General features: G+C 39.7%; 1 protein-coding gene across 1 annotated transcript; it reads right to left on the bottom strand.

The window, feature by feature from the left end:
* Nucleotides 1-4230: 4230 nt before the first annotated feature.
* Nucleotides 4231-13867, bottom strand: LOC124265579 (solute carrier family 22 member 6-B-like). The gene is made up of 10 exons (XM_046700366.1): nucleotides 13711-13867; nucleotides 12767-12939; nucleotides 11659-11889; nucleotides 10143-10345; nucleotides 7715-7993; nucleotides 6722-6856; nucleotides 6220-6305; nucleotides 5865-5982; nucleotides 5272-5344; nucleotides 4231-4937 (listed from the first exon to the last, which is right to left on the bottom strand). Exons 1-10 carry the CDS (start codon nucleotides 13859-13861, stop codon nucleotides 4782-4784), a joined length of 1605 nt encoding a protein of 534 aa, XP_046556322.1. The 5' UTR covers nucleotides 13862-13867; the 3' UTR covers nucleotides 4231-4781.
* Between the last annotated feature and the right edge of the window lie 389 nt (nucleotides 13868-14256).

Raw genomic sequence — 14256 nt, 5'->3', positions numbered from 1 at the left:
ATGAGGTAACTATACAGAGGCCAATGGATATTGTTAGTTCGGTACATTTCCATCTTCACATAACCTGAAGCAAATGTTGGTTCGTTCGCTTCTGACAGCTACTGAAAAATGCAATATGCAAATGCTAAGCTAGCTCTGTATGAAGCAGATCCATACAGGTTCTTAATTAGAATGCCCAGAGATTTGGCTTGACTTTAAAAGAAACATATTCCCGAGAGATGTTGGTCGAACTGCCTGGCTGCGTAATGGGGGGACACCGGTCGAAGACTTTTTCCTCTTAAAAACGTGTAATGGTGACAGTATCCTGCACATCCACTAGCATAAACATATGCAAAGGCGAGTAAATTATTCCGCTGAAAAACGTCGGGAATGTATGGCCCAGGCCACAAATAGTGAATAGCATCGGATATCGTTTTTGTCGCTGATGCGTCATGTTTAGAAATGAATCTTACTCAGGACACGTCATGTATTCCTGATGTATCTATTGATTACAGTTCCCTACGCCTCATAGTCTTACTGTCTTGCCGTATGTGCGGCAAAATGGATGTTTGGCACACAAAGGCACGCATGCACGCACGCACGCACGCACGCACACCAGTTTGGTACCCAGACAAAAGGGTAGATTGAATAAGGCAAATGTTAGCGCTCCATTTAAATGTTCTTATTTTTGTGGGGCAGCCTCCTCCCCCAAAAAAAAAATAAAATAAAATAAAATAAAATAAAATAAAAATAATAATAAACAAATAAATAAAATAAAATAAAAATTTAAAAAAATGTACCTGATTCTGTGCATCTTCTGTCTTTGGAAGTAAAAAGGTGGTGTCCTTTATTAGACCACATCGGTTACTGTGACCAGCATTAGCACATAACACATCGTTATGTTTCACGTTTGAATATTGACTTGTAATTTGGTGAATTTTGCTCCTGAAAATCTTCAACATGATTGATCACTTTGAAAACACAAATAGTGCATTACGAAATTATTACGTAAAAAGGCTATCGGTCGTAATGGCGATTCACAATACAATCAAGTCGAATGCCCTTTCGTGATAATCCAGGTTAGAAATTCAGCAACCCATGCTTGTTGCTAGACCCGACCTTTTAGGATCGTTTGGTCATTCTCGCTTAGTTGGTTAATGCATGCCATCGTTTCGAAACTGCGTAGAACAGATCACAGAATGTCAGTCACTGGAATAAATGTTTACAGACCGCTCTCATGTAGCTTGAATATTGTTGAGCTCGGCGTTAAACAACAACCAAACAAAACGAAAACAAACAATACCATTTCATTCCGAGTTTAAGCTGAAAGAAGTGTGATGCAACATACCCTGGTCCAAGGTGATCCACGTGCTAGCAACTGTCGGGTGCGGATTGCTCTAGCATGGACTTGTGTGTCAAAAACACTAAAATGATGAGGGCCATTCGATTCTCTTTTCTTACAGTAGTTAGGTACGTAAGTCCCAAAAACTTTCAAAGTAAAATTTTCACGTCCTGTGTTTTTAAACGTAGTATTCTTGCCATTTTAATTTGTGGCTTAATTTTCCTACAATCGCCAAAGCTGAAGGGATGGTGTAAGTCCAGCTAGGGTCCATGCAGGTAGCAAAAGTAATGTAAGTCCCCATGGTTCCTAGTATAGTGATCTACCTTCAGTTGTTGGCGATCTTTAGCCCGTTTTTATATTGTATTGTCTTCGTAAATCAAATAGTTTTACATGTTCATGCTAGTTTTAGACTCCATCTGTGATACTCTAGTTATTTTACAGTCCTTGATGACTTATCATTTAGCAACTTTAATTTATTGTTTATGTAAAACATTTCTCGTCAGTATATGGCTGAAATATTGCCGAGGTGACGTTAAATTAAACTCACTTACTCTTACAGTAGTTAATAAGGCACAACAGATTACCTAGTACATATATTAAGCAGCAAAAGAAACGTCAGTTTGTAATTTCATTTTTGCAGAAACGGATAACTGTAAACTCATTTAATGTTTTGATTGTAATATTTTTGACGACATCTCCAACTGTACCTGAGCAAAGACATTCCTTCCCAAACTCAGAATGGAATTCAGGAAATGGTCTGAAAAACGCAACCTGATCACGGAGATGGTACGGTGTTCTCCATGTTTTTCATGCAAGTCATGCTGCACGTGCTGTTCTTAAGGACCAGCCCTATAAAATGCACCCCCAATCCTGGTTGAAACATTCACATTACAACGTCAGCAGGATGCCCCGACTCACGACAACTCAGCGGAAGCAGGCGCTAGGAAGACTTGAAGCTGGCACCACTGCACAAGCCGTTGCCAATCACTTCCAGGTCAACCTTCGGACCATCTACAGGCTGAAGCAACGTTTCCGGGCCACCAACACCACAAATAATCGCCCCCGTACTGGCAGACCAAGGGTGACCACAAGACGACAAGACCGCCATGTTGTGCGACAGCATGTACAGAATCCCTTCATGCAGGCATCCGACACAGCACGCCAGACAGTGGGAACACACGGAAGACCAATCAGTACTGATACAGTATGCCGACGTCTTAACAGCGGGAACCTCCATTGCCGTAGACCTTACCGTGGACCTATCCTCACCCCTCGTCATCGCCGTGAACGTCTACAGTGTGCCTCACTACATCAAAACTGGCGATACAGGCAATGGAGACCTGTTCTGGTCACAGATGAGAGTCGGTACTAATGATCAACAGCAGGTGGCAGTGCAGGAATATGGCGACGATACTTGCAAATTTTAAGTTACTACATTTTCTGGTTTTATGTTGGTTTCCATTTCATGAATCCTTCAATTGCAAATTCCAGGAATGGAAACCACCAAGAAACCTATAGCCTTAGTTTCTTGTTGGTTTCCATTTACTGAAATGCAAAAATCAAAGAATCCAAAATGGAATCTAGTTGGAAACTCAGTTACTCAGTTTCAGTGAATGGAAACCAACTGGATTCCCCATTTACCCAGTATACGGATGGTTTCCAGATTTCAGGAAACCAAGTCATTTTTGTAGTGACTGCAGATGGCAGAACAAGAATATGGCGACGACGTGGCCAGCGTTACTCAGACCGATGTGTTATGGCAGGAGACTCATGGGGAGGTGCAAGCATCATGGTATGGGGTGGAATAGACCTGAACCAGAGAGTGAGTGAGTAAGTGAGTGAGTTTAGTCTTACGCCGCACTCAGCAATATTCCAACTATATGGCGGCGGTCTGTAAATAATCGAGTATGGACCAGACAATCCAGTGATCAACAGCATGAGCATTGATCTGCGCAATTGGGAACCGATGACATGTGTCAACCAAGTCAGCGAGCCTGACCACCCGATCCCGTTAGTCGCCTCTTACGACAAGCATAGTCGCCTTGTACGGCAAGCATGGGTTGCTGAAGACCTATTCTACCCCGGATCTTCACGGGCCCTGAACCAGAGAGTGGGTCCTGTGGTGTTCCAGAACCTTGGTCCAGGGAGAGGAGGCGGCATCACAGCGGTGCGCTACATCGACCAAGCTCTCAGACCCCACGTCATACCACATTTCGCACGTCACCGGAACAACATTTCCCAGCATGATAACGCCCGGGCCCATACTGCCAGAGCTTCACGGGATTTCCTACAGCAGAACGGTGTCATCATTATGCCGTGTCCAGCCCATAGTCCTGATGTAAACCCAATGGAACATCTTTGGGATGAAATTTAGAGGAGACTGAATAATGTCATACCAAGGCCGAACACAGCCGATTTATTGCGCCAGGCCTTTCAAGGTGTGGTTCAAGGTGCCAATGGCCTTCATCAATCGATTGGTGCACTCTATGCATAGACGCTGTGCTGCAGTTATTGCCGTTATTTGAATGGACTGCAAACGTTCACGTAATGTCTTGAAATGTGTTATTCATTGATGTGTCAAGATATTGTACACAAAAAATGTTTTTGATCCGCTTATTATGTCCATTTCTGTAATGACTTGATTACAGTGCCTATCTAATTTTGAATTCGTATTGACGTTTTTTTGCTGCTCAGTATAGTATACGTAATATGAAAGAATCGCAATTTCTTAAAAAAATATTTGTGTAGTACATATAGACTAATTAGACTTGTATTGAAACTTTAATGCATGCAGAGAATGATGATATCGTTTTTTTGTGAAATAATGTGTGCAATATACTGATTGTTATAACCTCCCTTTCGATGTTCGATAAAAACATCGTGTGTGTATATTAATGCTGGCATGTGAAAATTGACATAAAAGTATATTTCTTAATTCTTCACAACAAAAAACGTTGGAGAAAAAAATAAGAAAATATTCAGACAGACAGAGACATACAGAGAGGCAGATAGATGGAAAAAAAGCCTTGGAAATGCGAAAATACACATAACATCGACATAATCATCATCTACAGTGAATATTAATATAAGAGGAGAAAATCATATTTGCGTTAAGCGGAACAAACTTTACGCTTAATACACTTGTTGAAGCAAACATAAAATGTCATATTGAATTCGTTCCTTTTCCCTCAGAAATGTCCCCATTTTTTAGTTGAAGGCTGCTTTGAGGAACAGACTATAACGTTGTAACCATAACTGATATACTTGTGGGTACATGTCGGTTTAGGTATACATTTCCTTTTGACTACCGATGTCATTTATCACATTTCATCGGAAACTAGTAATTGAATAACACTGTGTATGTCTGAATATTGTTCATGCTGGTGATCCTTTGACGATGTTTACACTATTCTCGTTAGAGATAAAATATTTGAAAACGCATTGATTTTCCGGGGTAGTGTTAACCTCTTGCAGGAGTTTTATCCCATGCCTTGACGTCCTCTATTGTCTGGGGAAGTTCTCGTCCCTCTGGTTCTGGGAGCTGATAATTGAGTGCAGCTGTTACCAGACACGCTATCCCGAAAATTGTCCCAGGGGCCCAGGGTATTTGTTCTGCCTGAAATAAAACATACTGAATTATACCACAATCATGACAGTAGGAATCAATCCATTCATATGCATTTTATGTATATTGCGTTGCAGTTGTATATACTGCGGGTATGAAAACGTTACATTCTTTGGAATATACAGACATTGATTATTGATCAAGATTAATTGAAATGTGGGAAAATGTAACATAATTGTATAACAGTTTTTCATTGAAGAGGAACAAGTTATATTGATTGACAACTTCTTTGTTCTTGAAGTCAATATATTTCCATAAAACTTGTTCCTCTTCATCAGTCAAAATTCTAAAATGCCACTTAAAGAAGTTTTTCATTAGTTCTTACAAGCAGAGATACAAAAGGTGCGATCATTCCTCCAACCCTGGCAGCTGTCGATCCCGATCCCATGCCAACAGATCTGCCGATAGAAAGCTCTACGAATTATTCACAATATCACAACACTTTTACCATATCGGGGTCTCATAAACTACAAATAGAAACTGGCAGGTATATTAGTGAGGCTAGAAATGACAGATTATGTAATATCTGTAAATTGCCATGTATAGAAGATGAATATCACTTCTTACTTATTTGTAATAAATATCAAGCATTGCGGCGACTGTATATCCCTTTACACTTTTATGAATATCCAACAATCCAAAACTTTAATACGCTTCTGCAATCATCAAATGCAAGCATCTTAAAACATGTATCAGCATATATATATCAAGCTATGTCACTGAGACAGTCTTCATTATAACATATTTTCTCAAAGTGTAACCTGGGCCTATGGCCTATATTACTTTTATGAAATAAACCACAATAGAACCCCATATCATGCTGTTGTGCACAAACAGTCTCACAACTTTCATAAGGTCAAATGCATTATTATGTCTAAAACCATGTATGCTAGCTTTTTATTTGTTTAAAACAACAACCTGAGATTCGTTGGGTAGATCTCCGGTGCGTACGAAAACATCCCGTTAAAACATGCGGCGTTGCCGACTTTTCCAATAAAGGCCAAGATAGTAGCTGATGTCAGTGCGACTGGGCCGACTGAAACATGTGAAGTGTTGATCAAGGGTTTGTGTTTCCAGAGGTCGTTTTGCATGGAGGAGAGGGGTTTGGGCAAATGAGTCTGGTGCAACTCGGATACGTACATGCAAGTAAGTTGAGACAAAATATAATGTTGAGGTCAGTATTTGATAATTTATAACATAGTTATTATAATATATTCTTGAGGACAAATTGTTGCTCTTTCTGCATACATGTCGAGCTATCAATCACTCTCACCAGCCAAGTCTTTAACTACTGTAGCGATGAGAAGACATATCCCAGCGAGAGTATGGAAACTCATGAAGAAGATTCTTCTTCCCCATCTGCATAGAGTGAGCAATATTTCTAAAGCAATGCTATTTCCACTCAGAGTGATTATTTGCAATATGAAAATGATAACACAGACAATGTTGTAATCAACAAGGTGCAGAAAGACATCAGTTCAATATACCAGTCAACTGTTTCAAAGAAGTTTCTGGGTCAGTTTAACAGGAGAGCCGGATTGATAGAGGACGTGTGTCTGGATTGCAGGTTTTGGCCACATTAGTATGAACATTATCACGGTAATAAAGCTGAGAAAACATAAGCGTGATGAAACTGGAATCGAACCGGCGACCAATGAAACTGCTAAAAGGCACAACAAATCGCGAGACATTATGCTTCCAGTCTTTCAAGAAGACGTGTAATGGATTGTCATGATAATGATAGTCAGAAGAGTGACTCCAAACAAGATATGTACCTTCTTCCGACATACCAGTAGAGTGGCCCTGCTGGTACTTCAGCCAGAGAGTTGAGGAAGAAGTTTAAGTAGAAGTCATCATGCAGGGATGAAGATGTCAGATAGAGGCTGAAGTACGTCAAGCTGTCAACCAACCTGCAACATTTTCACCTTTCATCTGTCATAATTTGGACGGTTTAGTAGCCCATTTAATGCGTTAGACCGTTGAACTTAAAACCGGTATGATGGTGTGTAAAAGTTATGATTCATGTGGTGTGCTTTTTTATGTTTTAAAACGAAATAAGATAGTAAAATATTATACGTAAACACCAACTACCACATATCTTACATACCATACACCCAGTTTGGATTTCAGGATTAGAAAAGCTTAGAATTAGTCCCTGGGAAAATATACTTCAGGAGGTAAAGTGGATCGGATTGCTGACAGTGTGGCTCGTTGATCACAATATCAATCACTGGAATGTCTTATCCAGATTCGAATATTTGTCTTCATATACCAGTGCTATCGTTGTGTGTGCCGGTAAACAACAAATACAAACACACATATATGTGTCCTGTGCATATATCAAATATCTTACATATCACGATCAGATCCTATTTTGATGTCATGGCGTATTTAAAGAAACAACATCACTCAGCCAGACCACTCGATCCAAATTAGTCTCCCCTTACCGTTACAACAAGCAGCATTTTGTTTCATGCCTGGGGTCAACTGGATATTAAAATTTATATAAGCACTGGATGAAAATGACTAACTCGCACACGGATACACTGATGCAATGAGAATGTGATACAAAAGTATTGTATTGTTATATTCTTTTCTGATTTTCAGTGCCTTTTATATAATGTGAAATCTCAGCAGATAATTGGGACCATGTACGCAATGGCGTTAATGTTTTATATGTAGACACACGTTTCGAATAGCACAAATGAGTGCAGCACTCTCTGAATGGGAACGGTGAGTGCAACACGAAATATATTTGATATACTCACCAGGAGAACCATACAACACCACTTATCTTCAGCATAAACTTGGTCCGCACCAAATCAAGGCAGTTGTATTTCACGACTTCTGTCGACTTCTCTGATGGTAGTTCCACATATTTGCTGCCCGTACGGGTCAATTCAACAGGTGCTTGTTCAGTTCCAATACCGGGTAATGCTACATTTGACACGTCGATGTTGTTGATCTTGGCTGCTCTGTTGAATGTCGACAAGGCCTTCTTGGCCTTCTTGTTTGTAATCAGCCATCGCAGGGACTCTCCCAGAAAGCTATATCATTGAAAGTGGCATACATAATTTTACATGCGAAATAGCTCCCAAACATGCTTATTAAATCTTTATATGACTGTTTTCAGGTTTCAATATCTATCTGAAGACAAGCCAGAGTTTCTGAAGACATGACGTTGCCTAAAATGTTCGTTACTCATATAGTGGTTTATATACAGTGGTTGGGAAACTATTAAGTCATGTTTCCTCCTTAAATAGATGACACATATGTTTTATGATTGAAATTTCAGAGGATTTGAAAGTATTTGTTTCTTCATAGCATTTTGTTTCATGTGTATCCTGCGTTCATAAAGTTTGTTTTCACACAGCTTGGTCAATGTTTGCAAGTTCAGTATGTTTTATCCTGCCGTGAACTTGCTGGGAATGAGTAAGTCTACCTCGCAAGAACACAGTTACAATTTTTAGGAAACATGGTCTCACAAGCTAGCTTATAAGGGCCATGACTGCTTTCTAGGTGCGTGTTATTTTATCGGCTTAGGTGATTTATCCCTTGTTATAACGAGCATTTCAGTATTATGATTCTCTAAGAGTGTACCTATCTTGTTAACTTGTTATATTTTCAAAAACTGCCAATTCTTGTTGAATTCCCGTTGGTTTTTAAGCAGCCCAATATGTTACCTTGGCAAAATAAATTATTTCACTCAAATACAACTTGCTGTTGTATTGTTATATGCGGCGTTAAACAACGAACCAACCAACCATTATTGGTTCATTCGTTGAGTACATCAATCAGTCTGGTGCATGCTGTCTTTATGGACGATGCCGTAGATCGGTTAAATAATTTTTAAAAATCAAGAGGAATTAAGCAGAATTTAAATTTGAGGCACGTTGGCAGTATTTCACCCACCATGGGCAGCAATGGCTTAAATGCGGCGGGGCATACTACTGATCAAAGTAGTTAGAAAGTTGTGGTCCATGCTGTCCCAATATCAGACCACCTCTTCGTTCATTTCAGCAATATTTGGCAGATTTTTCTTAATGACACTTTCCTTCAGAAGTCCCCAAACATTTTCTATTGGATTTAGGTCAGGGCTATAGCTTGACCAATCTAATAATGTCATAATTTGGGTCCGAAACCAGGCCTGTGAATGCTTTGAACGATGGTTTGGGTCGTTGTCCTGCTGGAAAATCCAAAACTTTCCATAGAACAGGTGAGCAGATGGAAGTAAATGTCCCTCGAGAATATCTGTGTACCGCTCACTGTTCATATTCCCTTCAAATACACAGAGGGGCGTTGCCCCTAACACAGATATGCCACCCCACACGTTAAATTTCGGACTGTACTTTGGGCACTGATACAAATGTTTTTCACCAGAATTTCAGTGTATTAGGAAACAGACACAGAACTTATCTGGCAATGATTAAAATTTCTATGACACAGTAATCAGGTTTCATGATCGGTGACGGAATTCCTCGACTTTTCTGCCAACCCATTGTATCATCTCAGTAACAAGACAGGTATCAATCAAATCCAGTTTAACACTCCAGGGACGGTTTGATAAGACTTCTCCAGTAACAAAGGTAAGTTTAACACTCCAGGGACGGTTTGAACTTATGGTACCTCTTCCACCTACATGAAACCCAGAAGAATTCACACCTTTCCCTTGGAACTTGGTTATTGTCCGAATTTAGCCTCAGAATAAACCCAAACAAATATTTCTTTATTGATAGACGATTGTAAGAAATACTTAGAATGTTAATGAGCAGCACACGCATTCACAGGCGATTCAGCTTGTACATCCAAAGGACAACAATATATGAATGAAAACCATTCTTAGCACTATACATGTATCTTGTTCATATAGCTTTATTTAGTCCTCCCAATAAACTTGTTTGGTTTTCACTGTTCTAATCCGCAAGGAGATATCTATACCAGGTTGGTTTGGGTTTTTTGTTTATGTGTCGTTACTAAATGGCCTAGTTTTAGGTATCCAATGGACAACGAAAAGGCCTCAAATGAACGATAACATACATCACATGGATAGTTAATCCCTGTGCTCCACAAAACAAATACACCTTTCCACCGTCAGCAGATATAATTAGGGACGCAGCATTGTTTGCCTTTGTGAGTGTTATGTCGCCGAATTAAATAGACTGATAATTCCCCGGATATGACTCAACCTGAACTCACAAGATTTGAAGAAGGACACTGATGGACACCGACACGAAACAGAGCTGCAGAGTTCTCCAGTCCATATCACGAAACAAGTAGGCGGTCCCTGTGAGGAGTATTGTGCAGAAACTCCACACCAAAGCTAACACTGTCGATACTTCTACCCGCCGGTTCATCGGGAACTCCTCCATAATCATTGTGAATGTTGTCACAACAATGCCCTGGATCAACAAAGAAAATGAGATTTGTAGAAACAGCGAGCCTACAACCTTTCTTTATACGAACTTCATTTAAGAAATAATCCCTACAGGTTATTCAGTTTGTACAGAAAAGTGCTATAGGCTTCGAATTCACTCTACATGGATACTACCTTGAGCAGTTATTATCTACCTCACATACTCCCATACACAGTAAATGCTTTTCCTTTGTGTGTTTGTTGCTTAACGACGCACTCAGCAATATTCCAATATTCCAGTTTGAGCATCGATTTACCAAATTGGGATACAATGCCATGCGTCAACCTGACCACCCGATCCCGTCAGTCGCCTCTTAAGATAAGCATGGGTTGCTGAAACCCAATTCTAGCCCGGATATCCACATGTCCCCAGCTAATGCGGTGACTGCTATCAGGGGCGGTGGGGTAGCCTAGTGCTTATAAGCGTAGGCTCGTCACGCCGAAGACCCGGGTTCGAATCCCCATATGGGTACAATGTGTGAAGCCCATTTCTGGTGTCCCCCCGCCGTGATGTAGCTGGAATATTGCTAAAAGCGGCGTAAAACCAAACTCAGTCAGTCAGACTGCTATCAGCTTGCTTTGTCAGTAGTGTTTTCATATTTTATACGCCGTTTCAGTCAAGCAAACATTTTTGGATATGATTCAGCGCAATATCGTTATTGTTACCCTCTTGATATTTGAATCTTATTTACCAGATAAGCAATCAAGCTGATACTCTTTGGACTTTAAGTGAGTGAGTTTAATGTAAGTCTAGTCGGCAGTATTTCTTCTGACATTAAGCAAACAACAGGGAAGAAAAGGCAAAGGTATAGACTTTGGAAGTAATTTTATTTTGTCTTTTGAAAACATATTTCACTTGGGAACACATATGTAAAATGTGACCGTCAAATGGATACCATGATAGGAATCAGCCAAGCCAGCCAACCAGACAGACAGACAACCCGATCCCTTAGTGGCCCCCCTACAGCAGTAAATGTGGATACGGAATTTAAGGTAATTATGATATGGTTTGCTGCCTTTCTCTCTACTTGAACAAGTTGACTTAGCTTGTATTAATGACCACCGACCACATTCCCGTTGAACTCTCCATGAACCTGATAAACACAGGCTTGGAGTGACTGAAGGTAAAGTACACTTGACAAATTATTGTAAGAGAACTTGCAGTGTACTGGTCGACACCTGAGGATATAGACATGTAATGCGGATGTTCCTGTGTGTTAATCTAAACCCGTTTATAATACCAGTGATAATACCATCAGCACTTTCTTTGTGGAGAGTAAGTGAATATATGAATATTACCTGTTGGAACATTCCATTCACCAACCTCAGACCAGAAAAAGCTGCAATATTAGGAGCGAACGCTAAAGCAAGACCTGCACCGGCCGTCAACACGTGTGACATGACAAGGAAAGGCTTCCTCCCGAATTTGTCCGACATCACCGAAACCGTGGCTGCGCCAACTCCTTGTCCTACGATGAAGAGTGACTGCGGGAGGCGACCGAGGTAGACATTCCCACAGACAAGATCCCACTGAAACAAAATAATTTAATATTCTACTCTCACACGAGTAGTTTAAGTTTATAAGCGAACAATGTTTTGTTCATAATACCTTATTTGTTGCAGTTAGTTAATGTGAAAAGTATCTTGTTTTTATTTGCGAGATTTCATAACTGACATATCTGTTGTTTTCATGAGACATCTAACAGGACACGATGTTGTGACATTTATGGCCAAGAAATGAAATAAAAAAGAATCAAGAAATTGAAAGCTGTCATCTGAGGATAACTCAGGTGGACTGTCTGCTTCCTCATAGAAAACATATGTGTGCAATTTGGTGATAGGAGAGTAAAGCAAGATATAGGCATCATTTCGGGGACCGAGTCTGCTCCTGTAATGTCCCATCACTGTCTCTATCCATATCATTCAGAATTTATCTCGTATTGGCACATTCAAACCAAGCAAAATTGGTCACAAAGTTTCACTTGAATGTCAGGTATGTCTTGGACCTGGTATTGTTTGATTGTGATATATAAACGCAAGGTCATGATCTAATTGGATTCGTACAACTTGATGCCAGCAGCAATGTACTGCTTTGTGGTATATGCATATATGTATATGGGCATGATGCAGTCGGTGAGCATGCAAACTGTTATGGGTGTACTATCCACTGTTAGTAGTTACACTCAGAACCGTTTACACAACCCCTGTAGGAATGAAGACTTATTACCAAACGACATGTAGAATTATTATTTTTTCACTTTCAATTCCTATCCTATTCAACTACTTAATTTCTTTCACGGAACTAGAATGGGCCATGTTTCGTTTATACAGAGGTCGTAAATAGCTACGGTCATGTATAAACGAAACTGATATCATAACATATTTTAAGAAACATAATATCACTTGCTTCCGACACAATGGAATGATCTTTCGGCACATCATATGTCCAGTTACTGCATGCACGTGTTGACGTGTCATTGGTGGTGGTGTTCCGTGCTAACACGTCACATTTGCCGTAGTCGGTGTTGGTGTCGTGGCCATAAAGCGGCGCCACAGCACATTGTTGTTTCACGGGCTGAGCTGTTGAAAAAAGTACCCACAAAAAGACACACGTGTTTTCTATTCATATGATATATTACATTTCGTTCAAAGTCAACAAAGTGTCACATGTGTATTTACACCGTAATGGATACGATACTCACGTGGTATAATATAAGGGTTATTTCAAAGTCAGCCTGGGATAGAATCTGCAGTCATCTCTGGTTAGCAATGTACAGGTTATACATGCACGACATAGCTCAAGACAAAATACAAATGAGAGAAGACATAATGACACATTGGGCAAGTGCACATCCTTTTCAAAGTTAAATATCAGAACCTGGTAATCCCATCATCGTGGTAAGAAATAGTGCATTTTCTCCAAAGTATTCCTACATACCTCAATGTACACTCACATTATTTAAAATCTGAACGTAATACGATAACATTTAATGGTTTAAATATGTGTCACTTGTTGTTTGCGTAACACATAAACCAATACTTCTTTACGTTCCATAGACTTTGAAGAGAAAATATGTTATGTTATGTTAAATTATTTAAACATCATGTAAAATACATAAAAATGGGTAAAGTGGTTCACGTTATTTTCAGACACCTGCGATGTCAGAAATCTATACTTGCATGGGTTGTACTGGATACATTAGTTTCAGTGTGACCATACTTTAACATGCACTTATGACACTCGTACGGCTACTATCGCTTTGTCCACATTTGTAAAGATGCACTACAAGTGATCATGACGACAGCTTAAAGCTCAGTGTACCCATTCTCAAATTCATGATATAAACATACCTATAAAGACGAAGTTGAGGAGGTGGAAACAAATTGAAAGGTTTCCAATACCTAGCAGGGTAGCTTGAAACAGCTGATAGCGACCCAATGTTCCCAGTAGTTGTAGAACACTGTCAATATTCCGCAGTGAGGTCTTCTTGTCGTCGGCCATGATATATATTCACTGAAAGAGACAGGGAACTGTAGCAATGTAGGGCAAGGGGAGAAGGTCATATTTGTTCTACACCTCTAACTGTCAGTTGATATCTTTCGTGTATATATACATGTGTAGCGTTGAGTGAATAATGTAAATATGTTTTGAAATGTCATACATATCTTGTTTAATGTTAGTCAGATTGTTAATACAGGCGATTACATGCTTTAACTCACCTTACATTTAAGGAGTCAGGGAAGTTTGGGGATATCCCCCTTGTCTTAAGCCTCATTCATATTTAAATACTGTCGGAAATAGAAAAATAACTGTTTGTTTTTTACATTTATATCTACATTTTATGTAGTTAAGATGTGAAAGTTTGAAATATCTGTTAAACTAGAAAACACGTTAAT

This window comes from Haliotis rubra, unplaced genomic scaffold, assembly GCF_003918875.1.
Source record: "Haliotis rubra isolate DU_JTF1 unplaced genomic scaffold, ASM391887v1 Scf985, whole genome shotgun sequence".
Classification (NCBI taxonomy): Eukaryota; Metazoa; Mollusca; class Gastropoda; order Lepetellida; family Haliotidae; genus Haliotis; species Haliotis rubra.
The sequence above is the reverse complement of the archived record's forward strand: the minus strand, read 5'-3'. Positions and strand labels throughout refer to the sequence as shown.

Excerpts from the sequence above, each read along its gene's own strand:
- LOC124265579 (XM_046700366.1), bottom strand. The coding sequence starts at position 13,861 with ATGGCCGACGACAAGAAGACCTCACTGCGGAATATTGACAGTGTTCTA. Across the intron at positions 5,345-5,864 it reads ATCTACCCAACGAATCTCAG|ATCTGTTGGCATGGGATCGG; the intron begins GTTGTTGTTTTA and ends TTCTATCGGCAG. Across the intron at positions 4,938-5,271 it reads CACCTTTTGTATCTCTGCTT|GCAGAACAAATACCCTGGGC; the intron begins GTAAGAACTAAT and ends GTTTTATTTCAG.